This window comes from Squalius cephalus (genome assembly GCF_949319135.1).
Source record: "Squalius cephalus genome assembly, chromosome: 11".
Lineage (NCBI taxonomy): Eukaryota > Metazoa > Chordata > Actinopteri > Cypriniformes > Leuciscidae > Squalius > Squalius cephalus.
The window spans coordinates 17,467,341-17,480,403 of NC_137132.1; the positions used below are offsets into that span (position 1 = coordinate 17,467,341).

The window sequence follows — 13,063 nt, forward strand, 5'->3', positions numbered from 1 at the left end:
GTGGATGGAGGACCACCAGATCAAGAACCTGTCATGGCCATCTCAAGACCTGAACCCCATTGAAAACCTCTAGAATGTGATCAAGAGGAAGATGGAAGATCACAAGCAACAAACAAAGCTGCGCTGCTTGAATTTTTTGGTCCAAGGGTGGCATAATGTCACCTAACAGCTAACACATGACACATGAAAGCTGTGATTGGAAATTAGGGTTATTCCACCAAATATTGATTTCTGAACTCTCCCTTGGTTAAAATATTAGTAATGAATTGTTTAAAAATGAATATAAACTTGTTTTCTTTGCATCGTTCGAGGTCTGAAAACGTCATGGCATCATTTTTGTTATTTAGAACAGTTGTCAAAATGACAATATTTTTTTATTTAAAATTTTGAAGAAATGTTGTCAGTAGTTTATATAACAAAACAAAAATGTAAATTTTACTCAAACACATACATATAGTAAATCCAGAGAAATTGCTAATATTGCAGTGGTCTCTTTACAAAGCTGTATATGTATACACACACACACACACACACACACACACACACACACACACACTTATATACTACTAAAAGAACTTTGAAATTCCCTGACACGTATAAGAGTGATTGTCTAACATCTCTAAATTACTATCATTTGTAGCTGACAGTCAAACCTAAATAATAAATATATATATATATATATATTTGCAACAAGAGCAGGAGTTTATGATCCTCCTCCGGCTTGTGTCATTTGAAGATCATTCTCTCACAACACTAGAGAACAGAACAACACATTTACGGCATAATTCCTCTAGAAAATCATATGACACCTAAAAGATACAAAAACAAAATTACTTACGTCACTCTGCCGGTCAGTGTGGTCTGCACGTGCTTCTGGAATTCAGGATATTTAGAGGCCAGATGGACAAAGTCTGGAGGTTTATCCTTATAACGGTTTCGAGGATGCATGGATTTATTCAGGGCCATTCTTCCTGCAATAGCAGATTGCACGTCACTACAAACAGCAGTCAAAAAGATCCACGAATCTTAAGAGTCGCGAGTCAAATAGAATTAAAGAGACAGTTCATTCAATTCCAGTTTTCCATTCACTTTCATTGTATGGAGATAAAATAAGATGCTTTGAAAGGCAATAGTGACTGAGACTGTCAGCCACAACTATTCTGCCTTACATCTCCTTCTTGTTAGAAGAAATAAAGTCATACAAATTTAAATAACGTGAGGGTGAGTAAATGACAGAAATTTAATTTATGGGTGAACTGTTGCTTTAAGTTTTGTTTTCCATGTGCATGATTTCAAGTGCGACACATATGTGCTGTTATTTATAGAGGAATCATATTACTCTTGTCAGTAATAAATTATTACGAATCACAAACGTGCTCAGGGGTAATTCTCTTGATTTATGCTAAGAGAATAGCCAAACAGCTAATAATAGATTCACCAGACAAGACACTGCAAACATGCAACTCTAACGAATAGCACAGGCGACACTCGTTTAAAATATCGTTAGATACCGTTTAAAAATATCGGAAGATTAGATGAATACCGATGAGTGAAAACTTCAGGAGTTTCTCAGTGCTCAGCACACTCGGCTGTCATTGGCAAATCACGTTGTACTAACGTTCAAGTGTTTCGGTTTCTTCCCGGGTTCCGCTTCAGTCACAATTCTGCGTCGGCGCACACATATGGCGTCATGGGATCGGGTTATTTTAATAACAATGTAGTATTTTCCAGTTCGTTTGCTATTATATATATATTTTTAACATAATATTGTATTATTATGATTGTTATTATTATTTTATTCTTTTCCCCTGGCTGTCTTCTTATTTTGTACAGGTGGTTACTGTTCTATATTGTATTTATATTTGCGCATTTATAACTAACAAAAGTAACACATTTTCTAAAATATTAACTATAGTAAGGCAGGTAAACCTTATATTCTTCATGCATAAATTGCTAATGTCAGCCTATTTTTTTTTTTTTTTTTTTTTACATAAATGGATATAGTATTTGCATTTTTTTAAATCCATTTTTATTAAAAAAAAATTGTATTACTGCTTAGTTATAAATATTTAAAAAAAAAAAAAGATAATTGTAGTTTATATATTTAATTATCAAAGTTTGCATTATTTTTTTCTGACCTGTTTAGGCATTTATTTAATTGTTTTCTTTAAAATGAAACCATGTAAGTAAGAACATGTTGTAATTGTTTTGTACAGTTCGCACTATATTCTGTAACCTCTAAAACAAATTTTGAAGTGGAATATGCAGAAAATGTAATGAACTGTATTAACTGTAACCACTGGAAACTGAGTGTCGCATCCCTGTTTTGATTATTCATACAGCATCACTACCAACAGACACAACATTCATATTTTTTTCTTTAATTATGTTGCAAACAATAACATCCAGATATATTGTTAACAATTGGCTGTGTGAACAGTGATACCATAAAAAGCAAAGAGTCCCATCCAAGCTGTGAAGACTGAAGCCTCCAATCTATTCACAAAGTAATAGCTGATGATAGACCTGTGGCTGGAGGATGGACCTACAGACAGGACCTTCATGAGTCTGTCTGTACATGAACCCATCCAGCGTGTGCAGAAGTGGGATTGCTTGGGACCTGCGAATAGCAAACGTTCTCTCCGGACACATAAAAACAGGACATCATCATTGTCGTCATCATCGTCATCAAGACCTTTTAAAAGAGGCATGTCCAATCTTAAGGTCTTAAGGAAAGCCAATCATAAGGGAGTAGCACTTCTCATGGGGATAATAAACTCTGGACAATGTTAATACATGCTTAAATTACAAATGATTAGATTCAGAAATATTTTTTGTCCAAAATTACCCACTTTTTTTTGGTTTAGGTTTACAGCCCCAGCGCATATGAATCTCTTTTTTGGTGCTGTGTAACACAGTGAAGTGACTGAAGAACCAATGTCAATCGTCTCCACTAGAAACTACAGGAGGCATCAACGGTGTTTGCTTGCGATGGGCACTTCTCCCTTGGGTTGCTCAGTCTGCCACAATCCCATAGCGAAATAAAGTCGTCATCTTCCTTCATTCAAGCACACACAGATCGGCCTCTACAACCACAAACTGAGCGGCCCACTGTTAGCACGCCAGCTGACCTATCTGGTAGGGTGTCTAGCTTCATGAACCAATCATAGCACATTATATATAAATTAGACGTCACACTTTGACCATTTGAGGATGGTCGGACATCAATTGTGGCCAATGGTTCCCCACCAGACAGCTCAATTCTCAGTACGGTTACATGCAGCAGTGCTACGTGGACAGGTACAGATCTCAGACTAGTCACTATCAGATTTTCAGCAGCAGTAGGTACACCCAGTACACACACAACAGGAAATCGCTTGATAATAGCATGGTTAAGCAGTGAATTCTTTATTATATAATTGCATTGGAATGAAAAGGCGAATTAAAATGCATTTTGAAGCCTTACATTGCGTAAACCTTCAATCCGATGGGACCGAAAATCTAACAATAGCAGGGATGTGCAAGTTAATTGAATATCTTTTGTCTTCGCACAAAGTCAAAAGGCATATATTTTCCTTAAAAGATATGGAATGGTTTATCTCCATGTTTGGGACTTTATCAAATAATTTCCCATTGTGTATTTTTTTTGTACATTTATTAATAGATAAAGCAGAGAAAGTGCCACTCGTCACATTTGAGTAATGGCTTGAGCACCTGTGGTTATTTTAGGGATATTCAGCTATGGTCCACAGTATGAAGATCCCTTTACAATAGGAGTCACCATCGGGACTCTCCACAGAGAGAACAGGCAGATCATCAGTTCGCAGCTCCACAACTTGCTTGTTTATTATGAGATTGAGCTTTCCACAGTTTTTTTTTTTTTTTTATCATTTCATCGTAAGCCCATCGTTTCATTTTTTTCACCTTGGAAATCTTTGCACTCATTCTTTTAGGACAGATTTTTGCACATCCCCTGATGAGAGGAAACTTTGAGCTCTTGTCATGCTTTGAATCCTATGTCTGAACCAAAGGTTATGAATTCTCAAGTCTCTGCGCAACTGCCATATGGGGCAACGAGATCATTAAACAACAAAGGAAGAATCAGGACGTCTTCATCTGAACGCAATCTTAAACGTTGAGGGCCAAATCAAGTGCTTCGTAGAGGCAACGTTTACGGTGCTTACAAGTTTGAAGTGCTCCTGAGTGACAGACAAATCATAGAGGTCAAAATCAAAATCTTTACTAAAGCTATCTCTGATTTGGGCCAAAAAGAAAAACTCTTGCTGCCCACTATTCAGCATGGCTTTTTGGACTCAGGAGTTGCATACAAATTCACTCCTATAATTAAGCACAATTCTCTCTTACAGTGTAAAGTCATGTCTCTGGGATTGTACTTCTCAGTAGGACGTGTCATGACAAGTGTACAAAGATTTATTCCCAAAGGTTTCCAGACGAAACACATGAAACGTTCTTAGATGCAACCATTAAATGTTATCTAAATCCACAAGAAGAGAATGGTAAGTACACTCCAGAAGTGATGCAACAAAGCTACAGAATAACTCTGATAACAAGCCCCAGATCAACTCTCCTCCTCAGCATTATAGGTTCGTTCTGTAGCCTTTGCCCCTTGAAAGGTCTCCAAACTAGGCACAAACAGACTAAGACAGTGGACGAAAAAAAAAAAAAACTAATAAAATAATAAAATAAAAAGACAAAAAGAAATCAGACACTGTCATTAAATTATCAGTTTAGTGCCCTACATTTAACCCAGTCAGCTTCTGCCTTCGGTAGGTCAGGCTGAGTGAAAGATCAGCCTGTGTTAAACCTATGGTACTTCTAGACAACATTATGTAAATTTACAGTATACAGTTTTGGATTCACCATGCAAGAATACTTTTTTTTTATTTAATAGCTCGATCTACATCCAGAATAATTTACATAAAAGGACACGCTATTGAACCAGAGTTTGGTGGGTGATAACCGTGGTGTTCGAGTACATCCAGAAGAGCAGGAGGAAGCTGAGGGGGAAGTGGAATGGGTCCGGGGGGGTGGAAGGAAGGGAGCATGGAGGTGTTGTGAAGGGTCCTGCGGCAATGATCAGCGACACTCCCACACTTTTACTGTTTGATCTACACTCCCAGTGACGACGTACGGAGCCGACTTGTGGAAATCTGTGGAGAGATTAGAGACACTATACTTTAGGAACATACAGGCTTGAACTAATAATTACTATTACTCATAACAGAAAGGCAAACACTAATGCTTCATATACCGTTTCCTTATTTAGCAGTTCAGTCTAATAATTTATTAAACAGGACTGTTAAAAAGACCGTAAACTAATGAAGATGGAGAATAAGAGATCCTGTGCATCTGCAAAAAAAAAAAAAATCTTCTGACGTTTATAAGACAAACAAAACAACGTAATGGCTGATGATTAAAAATGCCAAAGATGTTGTGTAATGTGACAATTTTTTCTCAAAAAAAAAGAGTTTACGGTGAGGCTGTCTGATCATTTGACAAATGGAAGAGAGGAGGGGAGAATCTTGTTTGAAACCAATCTGTATTTTACCAATTCCTTTTGGTGATGCTCATGGCACAGATTAAACTTCAGCTTTAAAACATACATAAAACACTTCAAATAGCAGGATTCACAAGCTCAAACAGTGTCAAGAGACCTGAAGCCTCGAACAGACATTCTCTATTCACACCTAAACCATTGTTTCAAATCAATAGTCTAGAAGATGAGTGTTGTGTACTGAAGTGCTTTTAAAAGGAAGTTTGAAGCTTCACAGGAGCCTACAGGGGAACTGGCTGAATAACATCAAGTATCTCTAGAGAGCTTAAGTGCCTTGATCCACTGAAAAGATCTGGACTCGAGCAGTTAAAAGACTGGAGGGTTCAGCGTCCTCTCTAAATAAGCTGCCAACGGCTGACAGGACTACCTTTTGTCGAGTTTCAAACTTCAAAATCACTCTTTGGGGGAAGTTAGGATGTGCTCCCTTTTTCTTTACCCTACCCTTCCTTGGTCATCAAAACAACTGATATGCATTTCAGTTCAACTGAACATCAAACATCAAAACAAAACAACATCAAAAACCAGTGAGAGAAGATTACTGTAAATACGGCCACTTACCCAGAGAGGTAACAAAATGTTCATGGGCACTCAAGGTCTTCATGCAGCGCTTGTTTTTGTAGTCCCAGATCCTCAAAGTCTTGTCATCAGCACAGCTCACAATGAACTTTCCTCCAGGGTGCACAAGAATCCCACGGACCCAGTTATCATGGCCAACCTAAAGAGATGACACCAAACAAAAACATTCAGATTCAAAAAGCATAAAGCTTCTCAAACAGTCACATTCTGCAATGCAGAGACTCGCACTAATTTTACTAGACCCACTCACCAGTGTCATAAGGCACATGCCAATGCTCACATCCCACATCTTAATCGTCTTGTCTCTGGAACCAGACAACAGGAAAGGACCAGGTTTCCCGCTCTTCTTGGTCTGGCAAAACAAAACAGCAAAAAGAGCATTTGAACCAATGCTGTGGAGTAGCCAACTCAAAATATTAATTTAACAACCAGTGTGATGGCAGTCCAGCTGTTATTAAAATTCTAAAAACCAGTAAGCTTTCTGTTGTCACTGAAAAGTAGTGGCATATCATGAATTACAATATTGCCGTGAATCGGTTTGTTCGGACAATTTATGTAAATGAAGATTTTTTTTTTAGAATAAAAAATACATTTCCCCCCTCAAATATATTAAAATCTATTAAAATGTTTGTTTTCTAAATATATTTGGTGTCAATATATCAGTTTTCAAGTTTGATGCTGTCATCTCATCGAAAACATTAATTGTGCCAGGAAAATAAATAAACAAAAGCTTATAGCCTGGCACGTTCCATCAACCCATTTTTATGCAAATTTTGGGATATAGCATTAAAAAAGAAAAAGTCAAGATGCGCATAAATTCTAAAAATGTATGTGCTCAATTGAGTTGGATAATTTTTTATCTGGTAAGACGACATGTGCATAAACTATAAAGGAAACACATTTACTGAATAAATTCCTTGATGTGCAAAAATTCATGTGACTTGGCCTCAACAGATCATGTGAACTGGGGCGCGATGGAACGGCATAACTGTACTAACCAGCGGACTTATCTTGCTGCACAGAATCTAAAGTGTTGTTTTGGTCATTCGTAAATACCTTAGCCAAAGTCTTTCAAAGTGTTTCAGTAAAATTACCTCCCAGGACTGTCTTAAGGCCCCGTTATACATCAAGCGAAATCAAAGAATGAACTGGTGTGATGTCATTTCGAACAAAATCAGGCCAAAACGAACTTTACACGACTGCATTCCAAACAGCAGGCATCTGCCTCCGAAAGCAAGATAACATGACTGCGCTTAATTTATTATATACAAAAAAAGACCCACAGTGACTTCTCCTACTGCAGCAACTATTTGATGGCAGTTTATCAAGAAGTTACGATTTTGTTCTCTTCGACTCGCTGGATGGAAACGGTACTTTATTTAATGTTTTATGCGGTATTCCAATTTTGCACACAAGTTAAATTCAAAATTTTGGATTGAAACATAGCTACTGATGTATAACATCTCACACAAAGCATGTGTATAGATTAATATTATTGTTCTTTGAAGAAAGATGCAATAGGGTTTAGTCAAGTCTTTAAACCACAACAAGGTTACGGAAACTGCTTTATCAAGACTGATGCCGACAACAGCAACATTAGGAGAGACGGAGACTTAAGTGGAGGTGCCTATAACGGACATCAAATAACACCACTCTGATGAATTACTGTCCTTTGAATTCCACACCTCAAAATAGAGTACAGAGACCCATTACACATCTCGTGCAGTCAATGAAAAGAGGGATATAACAAGAGCAGAGGTGTTTGGGGCGATAATGCATTTAGATAGTTCTGCAAAGAATGAGCGCTCATTACATTCAAGGCCTTATCTATTATTTCCCTGACAAGGCCAACTCTGCTCGAGGTGAAGTGTGAACAGACACACAAAAACAAAATTGCTCTTGATGAGAGGCTGGCATGCTCAGACAAGTGTGTTCAGGCACATTTACACGTTTACACAGAGCTGCTGTAAAGGCAGATTTATACTTCTGCGTCGGCCCTATGCCAGAGCCTCTATGCAGTAGGCAATGCGTTGGTTTTCATTTATACTTCTGCGTTGGACCTACGCCGGTGCTTCTACGCTGTACGAAACGTGTTGGTTTTCATTTATACTTCTGCGTTGGACCTACGCCGGTGCCTCTACGCTGTAGGAAACGTGTTGGTTTCCATTTATACTTCTGCGTTGGACCTACGCCGGTGCCTCTATGCTGTAAGCAACGTGTTGGTTTTCATTTATACTTCTGCATCATTGTCCGCGTTGTCACGCAATTACACATGCAGAGGGAGCATGTGAAACCCGAGGGAGGGGTTCTAGCAGACCAATCACAGCGCTTGCGTCCACGTAGAATTGACTACATTGACTACATGACTATGTTGTAAAATTTTTGGAGAGGTGCACGTAAGGGTACGCGTGCTACACACAGCCTACGATGTAGCTACGGCGTGAGTTTGACACAGAAGTATAAATTGGGCTTAATGACATACAAGGCTTTGTTATTAACAACTGTGGCAATTTTATGGATATCAAGAGAGTTTTAATTCCAACCTGAATAGTTTCAACAAGACTAAATAATGTTGCTTTTTTATTATTGAGGCGAAAGTTTCCTTTACACAATAGTAATTACTGTAAGGGTTAAAGGCTGTATTCAACTTGCTGTGAGGGCTAATGCTTCAGCAGATAAAGATTAAATTGGACACGGTTGATCATAAGACTGGCAAAAAAAATCCAAATGGTACGTTCTTCACCTTAGGCCATCAACTTCTAATCCCACCCATGTAATTTCATGGTCTATTTCAAACCATTGTACATGACAAATTTAGATCGTCAGTTGAAAATCAAAAGGCCCATCAAAATGTGTTTACAGTGCACAACAAAGAGATCAATATAAAATTGAAAAAAATCTGTATTATTTACAGACAAAGAACCATTGATTCACACCTTTCTTTTTTTTTTAAATAAAAGGTTAAAAGAAGTGGAAATGTTTTTTTCCCTGTTGACCTGTAATAACATCTGAGAGCTGGTTTCTTGTAGCATCTGTAGTATACTTCTGTAAATGTATTTTTACCTGGTATTTTACTGTACCCATGTTGTGCATATTACATGTTACCAGTTACTAATTACCAGTGGTGGTTGAAGTACACAAAGTAAAAGAGAACATACCAAATTATGATTTTCATTTTACAATAATCAATACTAAAATCCAGCACTAACATACTATCACATAAGCAAAACTTTGCAGGCAAAAAAAGGGGCCATTGTCACTTAAAACAAAAAGCTTTATGTCGGCCAACGTAGAGAATATTTTACCCTCATGCGAAACTCCCAATCGCATATCCAATTGAAATTATTTCAATTCACAGGACAAGAGTAAATGTGTAATCTCTTGGTTATTGGCTCATTTTGAATCAGACTAACTGGATCATTGAATCAGCAGTTGACTCAAAAACGAATTAATCAATGAGTGCGATTTGCTAACCGATTTAACAGGTTCATTGAAAGAATCAGATTCACAAATCAGACATCGTATTGACAATTTCTTTCAGCTTAAAATAACAAGGCACAATATGTTTTTATTTTATGTAGTGGAGTTAAATGTATGATGGTATGCTTTGGAAACGTGGTGACGTAAAAGTTTACCGAAATAAAAATGCTTTGATAAACAACAGATAATTGACAAAATGTACTCAATTACAGAAACAAAGTAAAAAATACTTTACTGTCCACCACTAATTACTATAGCTAAAACAATCCGAGAAGCTGTTCAAAATAATTACAGACATGCACTTCATTACTATTAGTCAGCAATTAACCCTTACCTATAATTATAATTCTCATACATATGAAATGATAGTCTTTGACTGAACTTTATCGACAAGAAAAACACTTAAAAACACCATAACTACAGCATTCCTTTTAAATATGTTAAAAGAAGTGGTTTCAGAAAGCATCTACAATTATGGAACATACTAAAATGGCACAAATATTTGACGACATCAACGCTACAGTATTTCCCCCTAAATTTTCACTTTGCGCTCTCACCTCTGAGCCGGTCGCCTCCAGGATGGTGGGATGAGCGCTTTCAGGGGCCCAAGAAATGCACTCCACCACATGCTCATGCTCACGAAGCTCCGCCTTGCATTCTTTTGTAGCCACCACCCAAACACGCACCGTTTGATCATTAGAACTACTGGCGATCAGGGTCCCGTCCTGGTTGGGCCGCACCATGCGCACCCACTCTCTGTGGCCAGTGAATGTCTTCACACAGTACCTGTTAAGCATTTCCAACAAACACAGATTTAATTTTTTTATGTCAAGAACATTTCAGGTATTAAATATCTGCAAGTTTGTCCCATAAGTTTGCAAGTCACATCTGACTATTACAACTTTGAGAGCAAAATGTTGATTTGTTACTTGTACAAACATTTGCACAGGTGCTTTTCAGCTGAAGTAACAACACAGTAATTGAAAGGCCTGTTTTGTTGAAGGAAGCTATGGTTAGACACATTGATCTAAAACCAACAACCTGTTTTAGCAGCCCAGGACTTTAAAACAATATGCATGTAATAAATATCAAATAAAAAATATGAAACCTGCATACAGCATTTGCTAAATGACTTACCCAGTAGCCACCTCCCACATTTTAATGGTTTTATCCCTTGAGGCAGAAACTATGTGATCTCCATTGGGCATAATAGCTACAGATGAAACATTATGGTCATGCCCTGAAAAAAATAAAAAAGGTCAGTAAAGAATTAAGTATATAATTTTCCAAACTGTCCTGAAATTGTCATTCAAAGAAGGACCAACAGTGTCTGAGATTTATTGAGATTCATTTCTCGATTCAGTGCATAAAATACACATTTCTACCATACAAATCAGACAGTCATGCACATTAGCGTCTGACAATGTACGGTTAAGGTTTAAAACACATTGAAAAATTTAATGGAGAATAAGAAGCTGCTAATTTGCCTTGGGCTGCTTTGTTCTCACAGTGTGCAGGGAAAAAGATGAGCTAATTACACAGGACGCCATTTTTAAGCTCCTCAATAGATGATGAAACTAAGTAGCCTAGAAAAAGCAGTCTTAAATATGGGGGGTGGGGGGGCACAAAATGTTATCTCGTCTCAAAGAGGATAATTAAACTGCTGTCCAAATCTCCTAATCTTCCACTAAAGCAGCCGACCCACGAAGCGGAGAGAGAGAGAGAGAGAGAGAGAGAGAGAGAGAGAGAGAGAGAGAGAGAGAGAGAGAGAGAGAGAGAGAACGAGCAGAAGGGGGACTTGCAAACAGAAGGTAGGGGGGTTCCTTTGCCACCTCTTCAAAGATAGACTGTGCTAGAACAGTCTACCCTAGTCTCAGGGCATCATGCCAGTTTTAGTGATGGGTGTAAATTACAAGCCTTTGGATTTGTGCATATTACAAGCTGTCACACACATTATTTGGATTATAACCACTCAGGATTTACACATTTTTCTTATATGATTACAAATGACTTGAGGGAAACTCTAAGAACACTTTAAACATTAAAATATGTTTTTTGAGATGTTAACAAACATTTATGTATTGCGCATAACAAATGACAGGGCTATCTATCCTTACTGTTAACCAGCCAGCTGACCTATTCTTGAATTAACGCTGCTAAAGTGCATTTGTGTATTTTGATGCACAGTACCTGTGTTTTTGGTTTGTATTGTAAGATTCTAAAACAATAAAATTATTTGAGCATTTTGAGTGCATTAGTGAGTTTTTGATACAGTTTGAACTTCATAATTAGTTGAATATAAAGTGACTGGATCGCAGACTTTTGTGCCCTCATCCCCCCTTCTCTTCGCAGATTTTCACACAGACTGTTTTTGCGCTTTTCTAAACCTGTGGTGAGATCTGACCCAAGCTAAAATGGAGGGTTTCATGACACTAAGTGTTAACTATCCATCTAACACATGGAAAGATATGTTGACATAATACAGCACCCGTAAGACAAAATGCTAATTCACTTGTGGTGTGATCTCCCATATGAAAAGCCTGAAGGCCTCCCTTTCCAAATAAGCTATTAAAATTTACCAAGCAATTAGGATTTTAAACAAGAGCAGAGCCTAAGGAATGGCTTTCTGAGGACCAGATCTCTCACTTTTGTGGAGTGGGGAAAAATTTTTTTATGTCAAAATGTTCTAAGAACAAATCTTAGGCTTAAGAAAGTTTTATACAACATTATATCAAATGAATAAATATGAATTATAAACAAATACATACATATGTTTGCATATAATATATTTATAGGAATTATTAATTCATAATATAATAATAATACAATAACTAAAAAAAAAAAAAACCTTCATAAACAGCAGAGTTATATTTGAGTAAATGTGTTAAAGGCTGGCTTCTAATACAGGAAGAATCTCTCTTATGGATTTGTTGGCAAGCTGGCACATTAATGAGCTGCATTCAGCACCTGCCCCGACACTCTATTCCCCCCTGAGACGACACACCGCTCCTAACAGTTCACAGAACCAATGACAACATATGACACCGTGCTCACCGTGCATGGTCCTGATACACTCAAAGCCTTGGAAGTCCCAGAGCTTAATGGTCATGTCTGCTGAACAGGAGGCTAGGAGCTTTCCAGTTTGGTCAAAGGAAATGTCCTGCACCGAGTCTGTGTGGCCCTTGAGGGTACGCTCAAAGTCACCCGTTTCATAGTCCCAGACCTGGATCAGACACAAAACATATTTTAGCCCAAGATGAGCATCTATTCAATAAAAAAAAAACATTAACTTGTTTGGCAGCTTGTAATGATAAGGTGATACATAAAAGGCAGGTTTGGGCTTGTACATGCTATTATTTATCCAGTGAAACATCTGTTATGCAGCCAGCTTTTAAACACCATCAAACACACAAGATTACCCTCTGGATATAA

The 13,063-nt window shown here is 37.6% G+C and overlaps 2 protein-coding genes across 4 annotated transcripts in view; both read right to left on the minus strand.

The window, feature by feature from the left end:
• The window catches only part of mettl16 (methyltransferase 16, N6-methyladenosine), a 35,153-nt gene extending 33,479 nt beyond the window's left edge, over positions 1 to 1,674 (minus strand). The window contains exons 1-2 of one of the 3 annotated variants that reach the window (XM_079885218.1): positions 1,619 to 1,674; positions 839 to 971 (exon numbers count right to left, since the gene is read on the minus strand). In XM_079885218.1, the coding sequence (XP_079741344.1) occupies positions 839 to 966 (128 nt within the window). In that variant the 5' untranslated portion in view covers positions 967 to 971; positions 1,619 to 1,674. Of the gene's footprint in view, positions 1 to 838; positions 972 to 1,511 lie in introns of all 3 variants that reach the window. The other 2 variants (XM_079885217.1, XM_079885216.1) reach the window with 2 other exon arrangements.
• A 691-nt stretch (positions 1,675 to 2,365) lies between these two features.
• Positions 2,366 to 13,063, minus strand: part of pafah1b1a (platelet-activating factor acetylhydrolase 1b, regulatory subunit 1a) — a 50,584-nt gene continuing 39,886 nt past the window's right edge. The window contains exons 6-11 of the mRNA XM_079885219.1: positions 12,686 to 12,854; positions 10,769 to 10,871; positions 10,189 to 10,417; positions 6,402 to 6,503; positions 6,134 to 6,290; positions 2,366 to 5,171 (exon numbers count right to left, since the gene is read on the minus strand). Of these exons, the coding sequence (XP_079741345.1) occupies positions 5,098 to 5,171; positions 6,134 to 6,290; positions 6,402 to 6,503; positions 10,189 to 10,417; positions 10,769 to 10,871; positions 12,686 to 12,854 (834 nt within the window). The 3' untranslated portion in view covers positions 2,366 to 5,097. The remainder of the gene's footprint in view (positions 5,172 to 6,133; positions 6,291 to 6,401; positions 6,504 to 10,188; positions 10,418 to 10,768; positions 10,872 to 12,685; positions 12,855 to 13,063) is intronic.